The sequence below is a fragment of the Urocitellus parryii genome, chromosome 4 (assembly GCF_045843805.1).
Source record: "Urocitellus parryii isolate mUroPar1 chromosome 4, mUroPar1.hap1, whole genome shotgun sequence".
Lineage (NCBI taxonomy): Eukaryota > Metazoa > Chordata > Mammalia > Rodentia > Sciuridae > Urocitellus > Urocitellus parryii.
The window spans coordinates 183,822,843-183,846,261 of NC_135534.1; the positions used below are offsets into that span (position 1 = coordinate 183,822,843).

The 23,419-nt window shown below is 33.9% G+C and overlaps 1 protein-coding gene across 1 annotated transcript; it reads left to right on the top strand.

The window, feature by feature from the left end:
- The first annotated feature begins 22,217 nt into the window (after positions 1–22,217).
- LOC113175243 (olfactory receptor 13C8) lies at positions 22,218–23,168 on the top strand. Its single transcript, XM_026379502.2, has one exon. The coding sequence runs from the start codon at positions 22,218–22,220 to the stop codon at positions 23,166–23,168; it is 951 nt and encodes a 316-aa protein (XP_026235287.1).
- Positions 23,169–23,419: the final 251 nt, after the last annotated feature.

Sequence of the window (23,419 nt, forward strand, 5' to 3'; positions counted from 1 at the left end):
ACAGTAAAGATAAATAAATAAATAACGTATTGTCATTATAAAGTTCACCATTCAATTAGGAATCTAGAAAAGGTACATATGGAAATATGTTATAACTATATTTACATATTATACCTTGGGTTAAAAATATAGATCTTTCCCAGAAGAAGAAATTATCCTGCAAGGAAGACTTCAGGAATAGTTTAAGACTTAGGCTGGATCTAGAAGCATGGAAAGAATTAGGCAGGTTTCTAAGAAAAGAGAAGGCCATAACCCAAAAGTGAGAAGTTGAGCCAAAATTAGGAGCAGGCAAATCGACAGCATGTCTCCTGTGCAAAAGGTACTTGCTAAGGATGCTAAGGAGGAATGGTGGCAAGCCCTTCCAGTAAGGAAAATGAATCTAGTATGTCAAAAGTCTAAACCCAGGGAGAGACTGTGACACTTCTTTTGGAGGGGAAAGGGTTCATCTTTAGAAAGCAAAAAACAAGGGGCAAGTGTTAGCCCACAACTGACATTAGCAGCTCTCCAAGCTTGACATCATACAGTGTGATATGAGGTGTTTTTAGCAGAAATGTAACAATATGAACTAAGATGTTTGTATTAGTGGAGTTCACTAAAAGCTGACTAGATGTGAATATTACTTTCTCTGTAAATCATCACGGATTTGACTCTGGTAAAAATTCCCAATTTAATTGCTGCAAGGAGTGATAGTTTTGAGAATTTCATCACAATTCATATTATATGATAGTATTTGGAAAAATTAGTAGAATAAATATTGCTTACAGTCAGAATCCAACTGAATAGGAATAGTCTCTCTTCACAGAAAAATTTAGTTAAAAATAAACATAACATTTAAACTTTGAAGAGAAAGACAGGAAATATATATAAGTTTAGAGATAAAAAAGTGAGACCCAAAAGGTTATTAATTTTTATTTTATTCAGCCTAATGGAGCATCCTATGTGCCATATTTTGTGTTGAAATAGTTCACTAGGCTAAGGTCCCATGGATAAAATGGACAGAGGCAAGATCCTAAGTCCATTCTTTTTACATTACTATCATGCCCAACTGGTATCTCTAAAGTCTATATAGAATTTATATGTCAACATCAGAAAGTGCTTGGAGAACCATAGATAAACTAGGGTCACAATAATTAATTAACTGTACTCGTTCAACAATGCCCAGAGAAAGGATCCAATGACACTCCACTGGTTCTATAGGAATTCTTATGATACATCAAAATTCTCAAGCAGGATTCAGAAATTAACCATGGGGACACATTGGATAAGAAGCATAAGAATTTTGATAAAGTCCAGTCACAAATGCAAATCAAACAACAAGGTACTGACAAAGTCACAGAGGTGTTCCAAAAGGTCACGAGATTTTCTAACCCTAACCCTAACCCCTAGGTTAGGGGTTAGGGTTAAATTGGGGTTCAGGCTTGGGGAGCCTGTTGTCTTCCACTTCCAGACACACTTAACAGCAATGCATCCTAAGCTAATGGAACTTACCTTGCCATGTGCTCTAAGCCTTCCTTTCCAGAGTTGGAATGTCTTGCCAATTCAAACCTACCTCAAACCAGGCCTGTCTTGCTGTCTTTGTTTTTCTTCTGCTCCTAGCACTTTAAATTGGCTACCATGTTTATTAGGAGATTACAAGAGAAATAGGGACTCACTGCCTTCCTTATTCATCCCTCTATACCCAACTCTAACAGAGTGGCTACACACAGCAGATGGGTTTTGACTGAATATATCAATGTTTAGTTTCTTGACACTTGAGCAATTTCTCTGTGTGGTACTTGTGGATTCTAATTCAGGGCAACTTAATAATGTCCGAACTGTTCACTTGCAAAAGGTTTTAATCATCTTTCCATCAGTACTAACAAGTTGCCTTACTATGTATACAATCACCAGTTTATGGACTGCAAGTGCATGGGGCTCATTGGACTATCTATGATATGGATCTAGCAAAGTGGAATAGTGCCTCAGATTAGAATCAGCCTTTGGTTTGAAGTTCTTTGTAATTTATGACCTCAATTTTCTCATTTGCATATCATTGAGAAAAATACCTACCTTAATTTTCTTGTAGAAATATGGCAAGGAAATGATAACATAGTATATGGAGATTACTTTTAGAATTAGCAGATATTATACAAATTAAAATACAATAATAATTTGCAGCTGCATTTGGAGAAAATAAAATGGAGCCTGCCTGTATTGCTTCAGGTTATTTATAGTACAGATGCATATTAATAACATTTATTATAGATAGAGTTTGGTTGAGTTATGGTACAGATTCTGGTATGCAGGACTCACCTTGATCATGATAAATTATTTCCACCTCCTATAGAAACCAGGACTTTTTTTCATAGTGTTTATGTCAGCAGTCTGAATTAAAGTCAAGTTCAATAAACCATGCTTGATACCACACAGGTAAGAGAGTAAATATTTATGATGCAACAGTTATTATAATTGTTCCCCAATTCCCCAAACAATTTGAAGTTGGAGTGAAGGATCTGTGCAATGGAGAAACTTCTGATGCGTTAGGGACGGTTTCCCACACACCCAATTAAATCTGGTGTTGTGAATGTGTTGAGACTGAACTAAAGCTCAAAAATAACATTCCTCTGCCCTTTACCTTTTGGAAACAGGGCAGATGTTCATCCAAGATATTTTGTGAAATGTGAGAGCTTTTTTGCTTAAAATATATCTACCAAAGCAAAGTTAATTCAAAGAGATTAATAATTCAAACCATAATTGGCAAAATGATGTAATGTCATTATTGAAAAAAAATGAACTAGGTATTATTATTATTGAAATAAAGCAATTAATCACTGTGAATTAAATGTATTATCATTCAATTTTTACCTTACTGCATCTTTATTCTTTTTGAATGCCATCCCCAACCTTGTTTGGAATGAAAACAAACAGGCAAACTATACAATAGGTAAAAAACCACAAGACAAAAAAGTAAACCCATATGTTAAGATCACAAAAAAAATAATTAATCCAGAATGAATTATTCTGGGAATAAGTTCAGATAAGTAAATAACACATTATTGAATTAAAGTGTTTTAGGAAAGTCTATTAAGCTATAGGGTAGATATACTGAAATTTGTCATACAATGTTGGGCTTCTGAGAAATAACAATTTGTTAAACACAGCAGGAGTGGTACATATGCATGCACAGAGACACAAATACATACTAGAAAACATAATATATAAGCATTAAAATATAGAACATGTCAGCATTGTGTTTTATATTTAAAGCTAGAGACTCTTAAAGCTAGGAAATTCTGTAGAAATTATATAGTAGTATTTGTCCTTTTATAAATGAGTAAATGAAGGTATGAAGTAATAAAATAACGTTCCAAGGTTACACACAGTACTTGAATAACTAGCAATTATAAAATCCCATTCATCAAGATTACAAGTATAAAAACTCTTTCACTATCTTTGCAACTTGTGTATAAATCTGAAATATTCCAAAATATCAAGATAATTTAAATCAACAAAAATTAAAATAATGCCCGGAATTTTTTATGTTTTAATTTAATATCACAGAAGTTTTAAGCTAAATAACATGACAGAAACCAATTAAGTTTTCACTTTCTCTGTGTGAGAAAACTCAGAAAGTGTTCAAAGTCACAATGTCATTATTAATATTTTAATTAGTAAAAACTATGAAGTCTAATATTTTAGGTGACAAATCTCTTTAAAATATATTTTAAAACAATTTTTATTTTTGGAAATCAGGGCTTACTTTTTCTATTTTTAGAATTCAGAAATTCTTCTATTTGTTGATTGTGTATCTTCTGAGAAGTGTCTGTTCAGTTCCTTGGCACATTTATTGATTGGGTTATTTGTTTTTTGGGTGTTAAGATTTTTTAGTTCTTTATATATTCTAGAGATTAGTGCTCTGTCTGATGTGAGTGTGATAAGAATTGTTTCCCAATTAGTAGGCTTTCTATTCACCTCACTAATTGTTTATTTTTTTCCTGAGAAGAAGCTTTTAATTTGAATTCATCCCATTTATTGATTCTTGATATTAATTCTTGTGCTAAAGGAGTCTTATTAAGGAAGTTGGGGCCTAATCTGACATGATGGAGATTTGGGCCTACTTTTTCTTTTATTAGGTGCAGGTTCTCTGGTTTAATTCCTAGGTTCTTCAACCACTTTGAGTTGAGTTTTGTGCATGGTGAGAGATTGGGGTTAAATTTCATTTTGTTGCATATGGATTTCTAATTTTCCCAATACCATTTGTTGAAGACGTTATCTTTTCTCCAATGTATGTTTTTGGTGCCTTTGTCAAATATAAGATAACTGTAATTATTTGGGTTAGTCTCTGTGTCCTCTATTCTGCACCATTGGTCTACAAATCTATTTTGGTGCCATTTTTGTTACTATTGCTCTGTGGTATAGTTTAAGCTCAGTATAGTGATGCCACTTGCTCCACAATAGCTAAACTCTGGAACCAACATAGATGCCATTCAGTAGATGAATGAATAAAGAAAATGTGGTGTTTATACACAATGGAATATTATTTAGCATTAAAAAAGAATAAAATGATGGCATTTGCAAGTAAATGGATAAAGCTGGAGAATATAATGCTAAGTGAAATTAGCCAATCCCAGAAAACCAAATGCCAAATGATTTCTCTGATTTGAGAATGCTGATTTATAATATGCTTCAGGGAGGGGGGAATGGGAGGATTAAAGGAACTCTAGATAGAACAAAGAGGAAAAGGGGAGAAAGGGGAAGGGAGGGGTCTTGAGGGTAAGAAAGACAGTGGAATGCAATGGTCATCATTACCCTAAGTACATGTATGAAGATACAAAGGATGTGACTGTACTTTGAGTTCAACCAGAGATATGAAAAATTGTACTCTATATGTGTAATATGAATTGTAATGCATTCTGTTGTCATATATAACAAATTAAAGTTTAAAAAAAAGAATTGAGAAATTCTTCTAGTGTCCTACTTAATAAATTAATTTGGTCAAAAATATATGCTGAATACCACTATGTGCAAACCCTTTACTGGACACTGGGGATACAATGTTCAATTGAGCATTTTACAAGGAACTAAGGACTGAGAAAAGAGTTGCACTAAATCTACGTAACATATAATGGTCACATTATTTACATAAGGGAAAGAATACTTTTGACAACCCTTACATTAGAAAGGTAAATTTAAGGGGATAAGAAACCACTAATAACACGTTTTTCAATGAATATAGTTTAAGTACAATTTTAGAAAATTTCATTACATTCTTTAAATTCCAAATAGTTCTGTTTAACAGTAAACTGTAATTCTCCATAATAGTGGGATTCATTATGCCATATTTGTACATGCATATAATTTGATTAGTTTCCTTTCCCAGTACCTTCCCTTTCCCTCCTCTCCTCCTCCAATCCACTTGCTCTACTCTATTTATCTTCCTTCTATTATTGTTATTGTGATTTAATTAGTCCATCGTGTGTGTGTGTGTGTGTGTGTGTATGTGTGTGTGTATGTGTGTGTGTGTGTGGACTTATTGCGGTCTATTTGTACATGGACATAACGTAAATTGTAGATTTCCTTTCTCAGTAGTTTTCCTTGCCTTCCCCTCCTCCCCTTAGTACCCACTAAGTCCCCTTTCTTACTCTATTGGTCTCCCTTCTATTTTCTTGAGATTCATTTTTATTAATCCTTTTTCTCCTCTTTCTTTCTCTAGCTTCCACATATGAGAGAAAACATTTAACCCTTGACTTTCAGAGTTTGGCTTAATTCACTTGGCATAATGTTCTTCAGTTCCATCAATATACTCACAAATGACATCATTTCATTCTTCTTTATGGCTGAGTAAAACTCCTTTGTGAGTGTGTATGTACTTTCTTTACCCACTCATCTGTTAACAGAGACCTAAGTGGGTTCCATAATTTGGCCATTGTGAATTGTGTTGCTATAAATGTTGGTATTCATGTATCAGTGTAGTGTGCTGATTTGAGGTGTTCTGGATATATACTAAGGAATGGGATGGCTGAGTCATATAGTGGTTCCATTTCTAATCTTTAGAGGAATCTTCATACTGTTTTCTAAAGCAATTGTACTAATTTTCAGTCCTACCAACAATGCATACCTTTTCCCACAAATCCTCACCAGAAATTATTGTTATTTGTATTCTTGATGATTGCCATTATAACTGAAGTGAGATGGAATCTCAGTGTAGTTTGATTTGTATCTCTCCACTAAGGATGTTAAACTTTTTTTTCATTTATTTAAAAAAATCTTATTACCTTAATGGAATGGATTTACTTAAGATTTTACAATCAAAATTGATCCATGACATACTTAATAAACATCTTTATCAGTGAAATAATAAAAATAAAAATTAGTTGTATATTTTTCTTCTCCATATCGAGAATAACAAGCTTTTTAAAAATAAATATATTATAATGTATTAACTAGTTTTCACCAGTTTTATATGGACTCTAAGAGACAATTTTATTAAAACAGTATTTATATCTTTATTTCTTATGAATTATATTTTTCATAGTAAATGTTACAGAATCTTGGAGTTCATAAAACATATTCATATCTACTATTGCATATGAGCAACATTTCTGAACATTATTTGCAAGAGAAGGAAATTGCTACACTCCTTTTCCTCAAGATTTGAACATATGGAGTAAACAAATCTATAAAGTAATGACTGTATTACAATTTGATGAGTAGTTGAAAATGATGTATGATATAATAGCATTGGGTTTCTACAGTAATTTCCTCTTCTCCAATTTAATGTGCCTAGTAATTCTAAAAGATCACAAAAAGTTCATTAGAGTGTAATGCCTTATAAGGCACTTCAAAATAGAACTTATTAGCAGAGCTGCATATTCTCATACCAGAGTCTGATAGATAAGACTCACAATATTGCTATGATCATCTTTCCAACCTATCACCTGATTAATTTCCCAAAACACTACTAGATTCATTTTCTTCAAGATGCAACATTATCTCAATTCAGACATTGAAATAATTTTTTATCCTCATTTTAATTTGAGGTTTTCGTTTGTTTTACTTAGGCAAAGACTAACAAGATTGGAGTTTTAAAAGCCTTCTCACCATTGCTTTAATGTGAAGCAAATTATCTAAGCAATTTGTTTCTTCAATAGTGAATTTTAAATTGAATATCAATATAAAGCTAGATTGTCTTTTTTGTAACTGAGTCATCAACTCAAACACCTGCTGTAGTGGTGAGTTATAAAGAAGAGAGATACAGAACAAAAATGGAGGAGGGAGGGAAAAATATTTAAAAAAAAGATGGCGGAAATAGTACTGAAGAGTGGTTTTAGCAGTATCAGAGACAAAGCTGGGAGTTCACTCATCTGATTAGGTGTTATAATTTATCAAGCAAGAAAAGAAATTTGAAACTCTATTCCAATCCAATGCATTCTATAAAACTAATGGAAATATGCAGTTTTTCTTTTTTATTATGTTACATTAGCTATAGAATATAGGAGACTGGTAAAAAAAAAAAAAAAAAACCTCACATTTGCTGTAAAATGAAGAGCTTCATGAGTGTGTTAGTTGTCTCTGTTTACCTCCACTAACACTGGGAAATTGGGGACAGATGCCTGGTCAAGAAAAGAATGAAATATCCTATTAAATAATAACATACTATTTAAAGTCTGAAGCTCTGCTGGAGGTACACTGTACTAGATTGTTTATGATAATGATTTGCGTATAGCTTTTTTACATGCCATATTTTAAATACAGGAACAGTGGAGTATAAAAGACCTCTTACCAAACTTGTGCTTTGTCTCTCTAGGGACCAAACCATTTTGGTACGTATCTTGGCATTTCACAATCCAAAAATAAAATATATCCTGTGAGAATGAGGAAAATCCTGGAACTGCTACTGGAAGATTTTGGACCACACTGTGACTGCTATTTCATTTGCTGAGATGCTGTATCTTTTATCTCTATTAAAATCTATGTGACTATACCCTGTGGAGCGTCAATTACTCAAACCTACATAAAAATCTGTTAACTGTTGCAATTGGTGACAGGAGGATATCTGAAACACCTTCATCTTCATAATTTAAATGAGAGTTAAGGCTTTATTCAGAAGAAAAAAAGGTAAATTGTGGGGAGGTGGGGAAGAAACCATTAATAACATGGTTTTGTTAATATACTAAAATTATTAAAAATATATAGCTCCAAGGCCACCAGTTACTTAATGTCACAGTAGCTCTATCAGCATTGAGAAGAGGAAAGACATATCAGTGGAACTTGTGGCTGATAGATCTAAAACTGAGAAAAGAACTAAATGGATTAACAGGAAGTTCAGATGGATGGAAGTTAAGCCAATTTGTTACCTGGGCTGCTTTACCAAAAATGAAAATACCACAGTGATCCTAAGATTGCCAAGTCCACAATAGCCTGCCTGCAATGAGGAAGGACAGGCACTAACACGGAGTTAGGAAGATATTTCTTTGATTGGAATATGACCTCCATTTAATCCATAGTCACTACTAAGATAATATATGTTGTAAGAGCTGAAAATCAAGAGACATCAGAGATGCAGGGATATTATTCAAAGAGTTAGATCCTACTGTAGATGAATGTCATCAATTTCCAGATAACCCAATATTAACTTGGATTTTAGGCACTAGCATACAGGGAGATATTTCCATTAATTTCAGAATAGTTGAATAGAAAGATTTGTTACAGGGCTGGGCTGCAGCTCATCAGCAGAGTTCTTGTCTAGCATGTGTGAGGCACTGGGTTTGATCCTCAGCACCACATAAAAATAAAAATAAAATAAAAATAAAGGCATTCTGTCAATTTACAACAACATAATTTTTTTAAAGAGAAAGATTTGTTACAGACTTACTCAGGATACTAAATTAACTACCACCTTAAAAGATCTAGGTAGATGGAAAAACTTCCAATCTGATAAGGTGGATAAAGATGGAGCTACTCAAAGAATACCTTAAAGATGCAAACGTCAAATTTCACCATTAGAGACTAAATGTAATCATCTTTCTGAAGCTACAAAGACATTGAGAATGCAAGAAAATTTGGATTGAATATACAATGACACTGAAGTGTTCCCTAATATTATGCTTATGACACAGACAATAAAAGGACTCCAACTGCTCAGGTCATTTCATGTACTCATTTGAGAGGAAGGTGAAGTAGAAGAACAAGAGAATGAATAGATTCTCTAGCTTAACTTTCCCAAATGCCATTTAATGATGGGGAGGGGAGTCTATTAGGATTATTTAGTCTACTAGTATTATTAATTGAAAGTGGATTAATTTAAAGTACCATGCTGGCTTCCTAAAATGATTTTAAAAGTGGTCCCTCCTCTTCAAGTTTTTGGAAAAATTTATAAAGGATTGACATTAATTCTTTCTTCAATGTTTGGTAGAATTCACCATTGAAGCCATCAGGACATAGGCTTTTCTCTTGAGAGATATAAAAATAAGTCTCAAAGTCTTAATTTAAAAATGAAAGCTATGTATGTATATTGTATCACCTCTACCAAAAATTATTACTGGATATGTATTATATGTTTGAATGGAGGACACTTCACTTAGCCAAATCATTGGGTCATACAAATATTCTTGTTTATTCTTTTCTGAAAGAATAAGCCACATGGGAACTTAAGCACTATCAGAACACAATCGAATTCAGAATATATATCAAGGAACTCTATAAGATGTATGTATGCCAGGCGCAGTGGCGCATGCCTCTAATCAAGAGGCTGAGGCAAGAGGGTCATGAGTTCAAAGCCAGCCTCAGCAATGGGGAGGTGCTAAGCAACTCAGTGAGACCCTGTCTCTAATAAAATACAAAATAGGGCTGTGAATGTGGCTCAGTGGTTGAGTGTCCCTGAGTTCAATCCTAGGTATACAAAAAAATGTATGTATTAGTACCCACAATTTTTTTGTGTGTAATCATCCAGTATGACTTGTAGCCAATGAGGTTCATGATTGACTACTGAGGACTAAATAATGTGGTTGCTTAGCCATAACTGACATGACATTAACAATTCAAGATATGTACTATTATTTTATGATCTATTTTAATAACATATTCTTCATTTCTATTTCAGGAGAAATTCAAATCCAGTATGAGTGGGTTTCAATATATAATTACTATGCTCCCAGAAGACATTTAAATTATCCTGTTTATTGCCACATTCTGTTGAGGTGTTACACTCAAGCAATTGTAAATTACTGTTCATTATTCTGGTGACAAAATGCTGATATCTTAATCTGAATATTTAAGACTGAATTACAAGCGATGATAAATAATATAACCACCAGGGGAATGGCTGATTAAACTTGCTAAAATACAGGGCCAAGCAAAGAGCAATATTGTCTTAGGAATTATTTGGTCTATTATTATTTTTTCCTTTATCAATCCAAGTAAGGTATTGTTCTATGGCCTCCAAATCAAAAGCACTTAATTGATCAGGTTGATTGATTTGTAGAGAAACCATATGTCATATCAAGAAACGTTATTATTCTCTATTTATGAAGCTGCCAGGAGATTGAGAAAAGCTAGATTTGAGTGGGGCTCTGAATAGCAGCAGGTACTCTTGGAGCTCCAAATAATATTCAAATGTACATCCCAGGAGATGAAATCCCAATTCTCAAATATAATCAGAAGTGTCCACAATATGTCATCACACTGATGAAAGCTTTTGACCAAATTCCATTACTTTTATTCTGGGAATACCACTGAGAATTTTCATAGATAATTATTGGAGGAAGCCTCAAGTTTTATGCCTTTTGGAAGACAATAGTTGGCCAACTGAGCATTAATTTAGATTTCTTCTATTATGGAAGTATGGAAAATTACTTTGGAACTGAAATATGCATCTTATGAAATATATGCAAAGAACATTCTAATACAGAAATGCACACAGGGTTCACTTTTAAATGGAAATTGCATATTCAAGAATATGAAATGAGGGATAATTGGAGGTATCCATAGCATACATAAAAAGGCCTTCCATGTGTTAATCTCCCTGAGGAATTTCTTACCCCATAGAAAAATAGGCCTCTCCCCATGATCAGTTACAAAGGATGCTAAACAAGCAGCGTCATATCTACTCAAGTAGAGAAAGCAGACACTCAACCTCAAAGGAAACAATCTTTTCACTTGTTTACAATAGTCCCTTGAAACTAGAAAGATAAATCTGCTCAATGAGTATTAGCAGTGCTTCTTACTTTCAGAAAAACTTTATAATAACATGGTATACATTTTTATTATTTCTCAGATAGCAAGGTATGGACAGACATTATGGTCTGGAAAATGGGCCTTATAAGATTGAAAGATGAAAAAATACACATGTATGAGATGGGAAATTATACAACACTTTAGGGACCCGAAGAAGGGAAATCCAACTGGAATCAATCTATGTCTATGATGAAATATCATTCTTAATTTAGAAAAGCACCAGTAATTAACAAGTGGGAGCTTTCATTAGCTCTTTGAAAGTGCCTCTCGTGGACATGAGATGAGAAGACATGGAGGCATTCAAGCAATGCAATAATGTGTGCAAAAATATGCATCCCACTGTCTCCCTTAGAAACTGAAAATATACTAAAATTATTATGCTTGTCAGCAGTAAAAACAGAGACTAAAAGCAGTTATGAACTATATATTAGTTTTCTATGCCTGACATAACACAGCACTACAACTTGGGTGAATTAAAAAATAGAAATATATTGTCTACAGTTCTAGAGGGTGGAAATGTAAAATGAAGTTTTCAGCAGGGCCAAAGCACCAAATTGGTAGGGGAGAATCCTCCCTTTCCTCTTCCCAGCTTTGGGTGATTTGTCAGCAATTCTTGACTTTCCTTGGTGTACAGCCACAATATGTCCATTTCTGCCTCCAGTGTCACATGGTAGCCCTCATCGCTGGGTCTGTTTTTCTCTGTGTTCATATAAGGACACCAGTCACATTGGTTAAACACCCCCATCCTGCAGTGTGACTTCAGCTTATCTGATTAAAACTATAAAACACTGTTTCCAAATACAGTCACATTCTGAGGCACTGGAGGATGGACCTTTAACATATCTTTTGGAGGGACATAATTCAACTTACAACAGACTGATTTTTGAAGGGACCCAGGAAAAACTGCAGTTGACAAGTAGATTACATTGGTTTATTATCCTTGGTTTCAAGTGGATAATAGGGAAACACTTATGCTGGACTTATATTTGTGTACCTGAAAAATGAAGAAAATACTGCTACCACTATTAAAGCCCTCTAGAAAGAATATTGGGCTATTTTTAATGTTGATACTGTATTTAAGGAACCCATTTTACTCCAAGTGAAATATAAGTTATAAAGCATCATAAAGGGCTTATCATATGCATGATACATAAAGAAGTGGATTGATTGAATGTTAGAATCTCCTAATAAAAGACTGATAGCTTTTACAACAGAATGAATATGTGTTAAAATTTCATATATATAAAGGAAAAGAAGGATTGTCATTTGATAGATTATTGAGATATTTTATAAAGATATAGAGAGGTTGTAAGAATAACATCATTTGCAAAAACTTCTCATTTTCTATTTTTTTTTCCTTGTTCGCTTCTATGTTGGTGGCATGTGTATTACATTTATGAGCTCCAGGAGAAGGATCAATTGTGGAACATGACACTGGGACAATATCTGTAACTACAAGTGCCCATCATTGCTTCAGAACAGGTCATTTCCTTCTTTTCATCTTTTAAAAGCAGGATTAGTGAGCTTTGTTTCTTTCCTATGCAGTGCATGAGGAAGGCTCATATGTTTGCTTTTATGAGTCTATTCCATATGATTAGGAATAGATGAAGGGGAGAATTACTGCAGTGATTTATGTTGCTGCCAGTTTCATGGGTCATTTCCCTTGCTAAGCTTAACAGTCCAACTTCAAGGAAGATGATCTGGGTTAAAATTAATGAAAAAAAAGAAAAGAAGGGAGAGGGAAGAAGCAGCTCAGTGATAGAACACTTGCCTAGTATTTGCAAGGTCCTGCTTTTGATCCCAGTACCACCAAATCAATTAATTAATTTATTTATTATCTTATTGTTTAATTTTTTGAGTTCTTTGTATATTCTGGATATTAGGGCTCTACTGAAGTGTGAGGGGCAAAAATTTGTTCCCAGAATGTAGGCTCTCTATTGTTTCTCTTGCTGAGAAAAATCTTTTCAGTTTAAGTAAGTCCCATTTATTTATTCTTGTTATTAACTCTTGGGCTATGGGCGTCCTATTAAGGAATTTGGAGCCCGACCCCACAGTATGTAGATCGTAGCCAACTTTTTCTTCTATTAGACGCAGTGTCTCTGATTTGATGTCTAGTTTCTTGATCCATTTTGAGTTAACTTTTATGCATGGCTAGAGAAAGAGATTCAGTTTCATTTTGTTGCATATGGATTTCCAATTTTCCCAGCACCATTTGTTGAAGATGCTAATAACCCAATCAACAAATGGGCCAAGGACCTGAACAGACACTTCACAGAGGAGGACATACAATCAATCAACAAGTACATGAAAAAATGCTCACCATCTCTAGCAGTCAGAGAAATGCAAATTAAAACCACCCTTAGATACCATCTCACTCCAGTAAGTTGGCAGCCATTATGAAGTCAAACAACAATAAGTGTTGGCGAGGATGTGGGGAAAAGGGTACACTTGTACACTGCTGGTGGGACTGCAAATTGGTAAGGCCAATTTGGAAAGCAGTATGGAGATTCCTGGGAAAGCTGGGAATGGATCCACCATTTGACCCAGCTATCGCCCTCCTTGGACTATTCCCTGAAGACCTTAAAAGAGCATACTATGGGGATACTGCTACATCGATGTTCATAGCAGAACAATTCACAATAGCTAGACTGTGGAACCAACCTGAATGCCCTTCAATAGATGAATGGATAAAAAAATGTGGCATCTATACAAAATGGAGTACTGTGCAGCAATAAAAATGACAAAATCATAGAATTTGCAGGGAAATGGATGGCATTAGAGTAGATTATGCTAAGCGAAGCTAGCCAATCCTTAAAAAACAAATGCCAAATGTCTTCTTTGATATAAAGAGAGCAACTAAGAACAGAACAGGGAGGAAGAGCATGAGGAAAAGATTAACATTAAACAAAGACGAGTGGGGGGAGCGAAAGGGAGAGAGAAGGGAAAACATAAGGAAATGGTAGGAGACCCTCAATGTTACACAAAATTACATAGAAGAGGATGTGAGGGGAAAGGAGGGGGAAATAAGGGAGAGAATTGAACAATAGCAGATGAGGTAGAGAGGGATGATGGGTGGGGAGGGGAGGGGGGATAGTAGAGGATAGGAAAAGTAGCAGAATACAACAGTCACTAATATGCCATTAGGTAAAAATGTGAGTGTGTAACTGATGTGATTATGCAGTTTGTATTTGGGGTAAAAATGGGAGTTCATAACCCAATTGAGTCAAATGTATGAAAGATGATATATCATGAGCTTTGTAATGTTTTGAACAACCAATAAAATAATATAAAAAAATTATTTATTTATAAAAAATAAAAAATTTGCAAGGCATGGTAGCATGTGTCTATAGTCCAAACACTCAGAAGACTGCAGTGGGAGGATCCCCCAGCCCAGGAGTTTTGAAGATGCAAGCCTGGGAAACATAGCAAGACCCCATTACAAAAGGAGAAGGAGGGAAGAAGGGAGGAAGTCATAGTCAGGTTAAGGTAACTTATTGGACTTACAAACCTACCACAGATAGGACCACTGTTTTCTGAGGGATCTATGGGAAGTTCTTTGGCATGTCAAACTAAAGTGTATTTGGAGGTATGATAGTGTCCTGAAGAAGTCAACATTGGGGTCCAAAATGTGGATTCAAACTCTACTTAAGCAATATGTCATTAAAGGCAACAACAAGTTTGTGAATAGATGACTTGGACCAAAACATTCTAAAAGGGACTTGAACATAGATCTACGAGCCTTTTCATGAATCAACTTACTGGCCTATTGGTTCACATTAACTGCTTTAAACAGATTTTGGTACAATAGAAGAAAGATCAAGGATGTGGAAGAAGGGGATTGATAGGGAGGGAGGATTGACAGGTTAAGGGGAAAACTATTGAATTAATCTTAGCTAACTTTCCAGTGTACCATATGAATATACTAAGTGAATATCATCATGTCTATCCACAAGAAACTAATTTTTTAAGAAAATGTAAATAAATAGAAAGATAGGTAGAATAAAGGAAAGGAAACAGGATGTTGGAGGAGGGGGAGGGCAAAGATAAGTACTGAGGACTTAATTGGAGCAAACTATACTCTAAGCATTTATAATTATGTCGAAATAAGGCCTAATGTTATGTATGGCTATTATGAACCAATAAAAAATATATGATAAAGGGATTTTGGTTCACTAGGATAGGAAATAATGACAATAGACTTGGACAGATAACAGAGATTTAGAAAAAATGAAAAAAAAAATTTAACAGATAGGAATACAACATCCTAGGGCAGAAGAATGGGAAATATGCACAATGACCCCTGCACACTGATGGTATTTATTACCTCTACTCCTCCAGGTGGAAGAGGACTTAACTCATAAAGAATGGCATGCTTTACCATAGATCAGCCTTAAAGTCTTCAAATACTGTGGTAATGTGGATTGCAATATATTCGTTATTTAAATTTTGTCAACACAAACATGTACCAATTATAGGACATAATGAGGTTTGACAACATTCCCCCTAGAGTTTTGAAAAGTTTTTAATTTTCCATGCTTATGTTCCTGACTTTAATTTGTTGCAAATATTAGGCCCCTCCCTATCTTTTCCAAGAAAGAATTTAAATTGCCTTCCTGTGCTAATAGCTAGTCCTTTGGAAGATATTTCTGGAGCTCAGAATGTAGAGAAATATTTATATCACCACAAAGTTCTCAATAAACTATGGACCATCTTACAGTATTTTCTTTTTTTCTGAGATTGAACTAGAATACTGGGCCTGTGAGTTAGAATATTTTAGACAGACTCACCTATTGGTATTACCTGAAGGATACACTACAGGTAAGTGAAAACTTGAAGAAAATAATAGGAGGAGCACACTGTTTACTGATTCTCATTTGAACCCCCTCGATTTATCCTGCCAACTATCACATAAAATGGAGAGCAATTCTTAAGGCTACAAAGGAAATGCTATTAAGGAAGAAAGCCAGTCTCAAACCAAAGGAAAAAAAAACATTCCTCAGACTCAGAGGTACAGAAATGACATCAAAGTTATCTTCTTGTTATGTAAATACTCTTCCTCAAATTATGGATATTAATTGTATATGGTTTAACTTTTTCATCTATTGAGTTTTCAGTAGTGTCATGGAGATTTGTATTATATTTTAGACCATCCTCTGAGTACCATTCACAACAAAACTCTTAGGTACAAACTGCCCTTACTTAAAAAAGAGGAGAAAAAAAGGTTCCAAGTCTTTGAGTTTCAAATGTAGGTACTCAAAATTTCAGTGTTCTCTTCTAATGTCACATCTGCCTCTTTAAAAGCATCTATTCCGTTCTCTCCCACCCTCCACCAATTCATAAGATAGAAGGTACATTGGATTCCCCTCTGTGGTGCTTTAACCTAGAAATATTAATGTAAATTGGTGTGTTATCTCTCATCTTCTTCAGTAGACAAGCAATATGAACATGTTACTGGACCTGTAATATTTTTTTTTTAAAAAATCTCTGTCCCAAATATATAGAACTGCAATATTATAATCTGACAATCTTGTGTTCAAATAATAAGGCCATAACTATGGGAAATATGTTTGAAAATATTTTTAAAATGTTTTCTGAGATATCATATGTTAGCTCAGATATCATATCACACGTGTGATTATATTATAACATATTAAAAAATTGTGGGATTCAAATTTTGTAAGAGACAATTATGATGATTCCTATACCTAATATAAATGCAATTCTTATTAGATATAATTCTCTGTAAATAATAATGGATGTAAACTTCCTCTTCTATTAACCCTTTCTGGAAGTTCCTTGAACCAAGTTTCTATAATCAGTGCCTCTTTATCTTTACTGATTCATTGACTAAGAAAGTAACTTTGGGTTACTTTTTAATTCTAACTAAATATAACCCAAGGAAGAACGAAATGGGTTTTATGTTCCTACTCTCTACCATAATTTTAACATATGTGATAACAATGAAACTTAAGATCCGACTAATGAGCCTCTGTTAGTCCCAATACATAAGTGAACACCCAAAGCCAGAAGCTAGAACATTATCGCAATGCCACAGAGCTCCCAGGAGGTGGCAGCAAAGATTCTTATCAGTTTATGTGTTTTTGAGGATGATTTCCTATAGTGTTCAATATACCCTGGGGGCCCATGTAGAAAAACCATAGACAAAATGGATGTGTACTGTTTCAAACTGTGGACAAAGTCTCAATGAATTTACAACTTCTAGAAGAGAAATTTTCTGAGGAAAAGGAGGGAAGAAGATTGTCTTTAGCAAAAAAAAAAAAAAGTGTATGAAAAGTTCAAACAGCGTGCACACACAAAGACACACACACACACACACACACACACACACACTCCCACCACAACCCCATCCCCCAGCACGAATCCTGTAACTTATTAACTGTTATGGTTTTTGTTTTTCTTTTATTCTGAGTTTCTGGTGAAGTGACTTTCACACTCAGAAGTGAAAGATTGAAAACCCAGGCAGAGTGAGGCACTTAAATTAATAACTTTAGTAAGTGAAGTATCCAAGACTTATCTATGAAAGACCCCAAAAAGCTTTAGCCACTTCTTCAAACTAAACTAGATGTACATTAGTTCCCAGGGACAGAAGTGAACTGAAAACTCAGGGAAACAGGAAGATTTTCTTTTTGCCAAGGAAAATAAAAACTTTTTGATATCAATTTGACCTAAAATGAACTGCCATGTGTCTATTTCCAAAGGAAGATGAATTATGAGTCAAGTTCTCTATAAGCTAAAGAAGGAGCCCATGATTTCCCTGAAAAGCAATGATTACAAATCTACAAAACATAGGTCAAAGTTGAGTACTGATGAGAAACATACATGATCCTGATGAACACTCCTCCATTAATCAGGGCTAACACCAAGGCCAGATTTATTTGAGCCACACTAAGGAAAAACCTTTCCAATGGGGGCACAGGACCTAATTTTCTTTTCATTCTCCTTCATTGTTGACCAATCAATCTATGACTTTTTAAAAATATTTGCCTAGATGAAAAGCTTGACTTCAAAAAAGTTTTGGTCAAACTAAGCTTTGATTTATATTTTTCTTTTAAATGACTCATTTTCCCTTTTAATCTATTAAATATTATTTATATATGGCATCATGAATCAATTCTTTTTATTTTAATTTTATTATACCTCCTTCCATTTAAACTATTGTTTTTTATCAGCATTTCTTTGTTGACTATGCCCTATACATATATATGCACTCTTAAATTTATGCATGTATTTTTGTTTGTATTTTTCTTTTATATTTAGGATTTAATTAATCATTCACCTCTACATTTTACTTCCTACTTCCATATGTTATTTTTCTCAGTCTTTACAAAGCCTCCTATATTTCCCCACAGTCACTGATTCCACTTACGTTCTCTCTCCCAACTCATAGTGATGTGTTTGATTTGTCTCTCTACATGCATGTATCCTGGTAAAATATATTTTTAATTCTAATAATTTTACAATGATGTAGATCACACTACTGCTTATTTTTTCAGGAATTTATTTATATTACTGTATTAATAGTCCATTTTCTTCCAGTTTCTACAGAGTGTACCATTGTGCATATTCACATGTGGTAGAACCAACACTCTGAAAATGAAAATACAGTTTGCCTCTGACATCCTTTCGCCACAAAAAGTGCAATGATTAACATCTTTATGCTTGTCTTCTTTAGCCCAAGGACTGGAATCCCTAGGTTCTACCCAATTTTAATTTAGCTAGAAAGCTTTCCATTGTATCAGTGAATCCTACCTGCCCCCATGTCTGCCACTTTGGGGTGATATCTACTTTTCCAATAAAAATAAGTAATATATCATGCCTGTTTAAGTGATCACTTTTGAACCTTTAATAAACATTTTCAGATTTTTTACTGTAATACTAGTATGAAATGTTGATTCTGAGAATTTAATAAGCATTTCTCAGATTTTCTAAGTTTGAGCATCTCTCTATATACTTGTCAGCCATTTAGGAAACCACTTCTGTAAACTGCTATTGCATACCCTTTGACCAATTTTCTGTTGGTTTAAAGCTTTACATTTTCAATTATCAAGATTTTTTTATCCATTATAATATTGACCCCTTGTCAGTTATCCCCTGTATGATTATCCATTATAATCAGCTTCTACATTCTATCAACTTTATATCTAATGTACTTTATTGAAAAAAATTCTTTATTTTGATATAATTAAAACCACCAACTTTTGCTTATAGTTGATGTGACATTTGAGATTTTGAAAGGCTTTTCCTCCACTGTTTAGTTCACAAAGATATACTATATTATCTCATTAATTGAAAATTTTCATTTTTTCACATTTATATCCATAATCCATCTGGTTTCCAATTTTATGTATGTATGATGACCCAAATGTCTAATTTTGTCTCTTTGGTAACCCAAATTCTAATTTAATCTCTTTTTTATGTAAAAGACATTTTCCTAACATTATCTACTAAATTTTCACTCCATCACTGCTTTGCCTTCACAATTTTTATCTAGCTCCCGTATGTACATGTGTCTCTATCTATGATCTCTTTTCTTTAACCTTGGATTATTTCAATGTACTTGCACTATTATTATACTATTTCTATTACTGGGGATTTTTAGTGTATCCCAAATATAGATTCTTCCTTATTTTTCTTTTATAAAATTGATTGTGTATGTTAAATTGTGTACTTTTATTCTTCCATACAACTTTTTAAATGAGTACTTACATTCCTTAAAATAAAAAACTTGGGTACATTATGAATGGATTCAATTAGATGCACAGACTAATGGGGTTGGCAGGAACAGACTATTGCATTTTTATCCCACCTATTAATAAGTTATACTTTCACAATTATTCATAGCTTGTTATTCTCTATATCATAATTTTAAAGAATTTATTGAAACATCTCATTCAGACTTTAAAAGGTCCAGGGTCTTTATCCTTTTATTATTTTTATTACATTTCTAATGTTTTCTAAAAATAATTGATTTATAAATGTAAGAAAGAGAACTGTTGATTTTTCCATTGATCTTATAGCCATAAATTTTACTAATTTTTCCCCCTAGGTCATATAGAATTTTAGCCTTTATTTAACATGACTTCTGTTATTTTCTTGTCTAATGAATTTTACCAGAAATTGCTAAGTCTATGTTAAATGGAGGCTGTAAGAATGGACATTCTAAACTTGTAACAGATATAAATAAGAATGAAATAGCTCTCTCCATTAATTACTAGCAAATAGTAATTTGATATGGGCTTTCTTTCAAATTTAAAAAGTTACCTTCTGCTTTGTGAACTTCAGATAAATTATATGAAAATTATGAATTGAACTTCACTAAATGTGTTTTCACATCTCCAAAATCAGAACACTTTTTTATTCAGGTTTTTTATACCATGATTTGCAGTGATAGTTACCAAATATTTAAGGAAGGGCACTCTATGTCCCATAAAATAGCAATCCTGTCTCTTTAGAAATGTATGTGGCAGAGGGTTACCAAAACGCAAACACTATTTTATTATCATTGAAATTATTTAAAATATAGATTTTAATATTAATTCTTATTTCACTGGGAAGTTTTTCACCTATGACCTTGGAATTCTCCTTTAAAAAAAACCAGAAGTGTAAATAAGAATCTGAAAGAATAGTGCTTTCTTCTCACTTGAAAAACAAGTAAAACTGCCAATACTGGTTTTCTAAACTGTCCTTTTTGGGTTTTATATAGGTTATATTCCTGTGTGGATTTTCTTTACCAAAAATAATGACTGGATGTCAGTGACATTATTAAATGTATATATTTTTAATAAAAGCGCTATCATTATAGATGATCCTCACCTGATAGTTCTTGCATGAGGTGTAAATAAACAAATTAGAGAAGCGTACAATATACAATGTTACCTTTTTTACCAATAATAAAATTGTCTTTTTTAATACTTTCAATTTATTCCAATTTTGAAAAATACTTATAAAAGCCCTTGTTACATTGAAGAAGAGAGTAGATAAATGTAAATATTTGTTATTTTTTTCAAGGAAGGTACTTTCCTCAATGAGATTTCTCAAAGAGGTTATATGTTACAATCACTCCTCACCAGCAGACAGACTAAGATTAGAATGGTACTCAGTCACACGGGCAATACTATTATTTTGATGGGACCTAAGCAATTTTTGTCTTTGTGGGTCCTTTTTTTCCATTAAAAAGTTGAAAGTTATATTTTATTTCTGTATCAGTATAAAGATATATATTAATATTATGTGCTAAAACTTAAAAGTTCACTTTTTCTTCAGATTTTAAAACATTTTCCTAGGCTCCTCACCATATGATGGGCTTGCTGCATTGACAGCCTTGTGTTAATATTTCAGATAGATATAAGATTCTGTTGGGTAATATAAATGATTTAAAACCAATTAAGCACAACATGTTCATTAGCAAACTATATTCACCTCCAGTGACCAGAGACAAGAGAGTGAGGAGAGTACTTTGGCAGAAGAAGAGACATGCTTTAAAGACTATGGGTCAGTTGTAACAACTTCATGATGGAAACAGCTTCAGTATTTTCAAAAATCCTCATTTATTTGGAGCCAAGCTAGAAGTACAGATGTTTAACCATAGCTGATGATTTTAAAATGTTGACCTCTAATTCACATTTTAAACACAGCGCAGGCACCCAATGCCAAACCAAGCACAGCTGTCTGCAGAATCCAGGCTGTCAGCTACTGCTTTTCAAGAGGCAGAACTTGTAGAAATGACAAGAAAATGGTTTGGGATCCAAAGATCCTGTCTCTTAAGTCTGAGAAAGTCAGGTTGGGATCCCTAATGTAGTGAGCCAGATTTATAGTAAAAAAAAAAAAAAAAAAAAAATTCCCAGAATTACGCTGTTGCACCCAAAAACAAAATTGCAGTAACACAGACTATGATTCTTTAAAAAAAAAAACAGCTCTTGCAGATATTGTATTAACAGATTTCTGTTCTATCATCCACAGAGTTCTGTTGCAGAAAGCATAACATGGAAAGAATCAATGATTCTGTGCTGACAGAATTTGTCTTGGTGGGGCTTTCTGCCCACCCAAAACTCCAGACAGTTTTCTTTGTGTTAGTTTTGTGGATGTACGTGATAATCCTGCTTGGAAATGGAGTCCTCATCTCAGTGATCATCTATGATTTTCACCTACACACCCCCATGTATTTCTTCCTCTGTAATCTTTCCTTCCTGGACATTTGCTACACAAGTTCTTCTGTCCCACTGATTCTCGACAGCTTTCTGACATTAAGGAAAAAAGTTTCCTTCCCTGGGTGCATGGTGCAAATGTTCCTCTCGTTTGCCATGGGAGCCACAGAATGTGTGCTTCTAGGCGTGATGGCACTTGACCGCTATGTGGCCATCTGCTATCCACTGAGGTACTCTGCCATCATGACCAAAGGTGTCTATGTGCCCATGGCAGCTGGATCATGGGTCACTGGACTTGTTGACTCCATGATACAGACATCTCTAGCAATACAATTACCATTTTGTACTAATAATGTCATTCACCATTTTGTCTGTGAAATTCTGGCTGTATTGAAACTGGCCTGTGCTGATATTTCAATCAATGTGATCAGCATGGCAGGGTCAAATCTGATTGTCCTAGTTATTCCACTGCTAGTTATTTTGATCTCTTACATTTTTATTGTTGCTACCATTCTGAGGATCCCTTCCACTGAAGGAAAACGTAAGGCCTTCTCCACCTGCTCAGCCCACCTGACAGTGGTGATTATATTCTATGGAACCATCTTCTTCATGTATGCAAAGCCCGAGGCTAAAACTTCCACTGGTACAGATAATCAAGACATCATTGAGGCTCTCATCTCCCTCTTCTATGGAGTAATGACCCCCATGCTCAATCCTCTCATCTATAGTCTGAGGAACAAGGATGTAAAGGCTGCTGTTAAGAATATGCTGAGTAGGAAAAGTTTCTGATGAAATATGAATACTAATTTTTACTATATGACTTATTATTCAAAGTAGCTACAGACTCAAAATTCAGAAACAGAAAATTACTACATGAAAACAAATTCACCATGTATCATTCAAAACCATGTGATAGCAATATTTCAATAGCTGTTGTACATTTTTTGTACTAACTATAGAAATGAGACATGCTCCTTGTTTTAAAATATAATTACTACAGAAATGCAAATTGTTGAAAATCTCTTAGGAATACTCAGCAA

What these genes read in the sequence shown, in the direction of transcription:
- LOC113175243 (XM_026379502.2), top strand. Translation starts at nt 22,218, where the DNA reads ATGGAAAGAATCAATGATTCTGTGCTGACAGAATTTGTCTTGGTGGGG.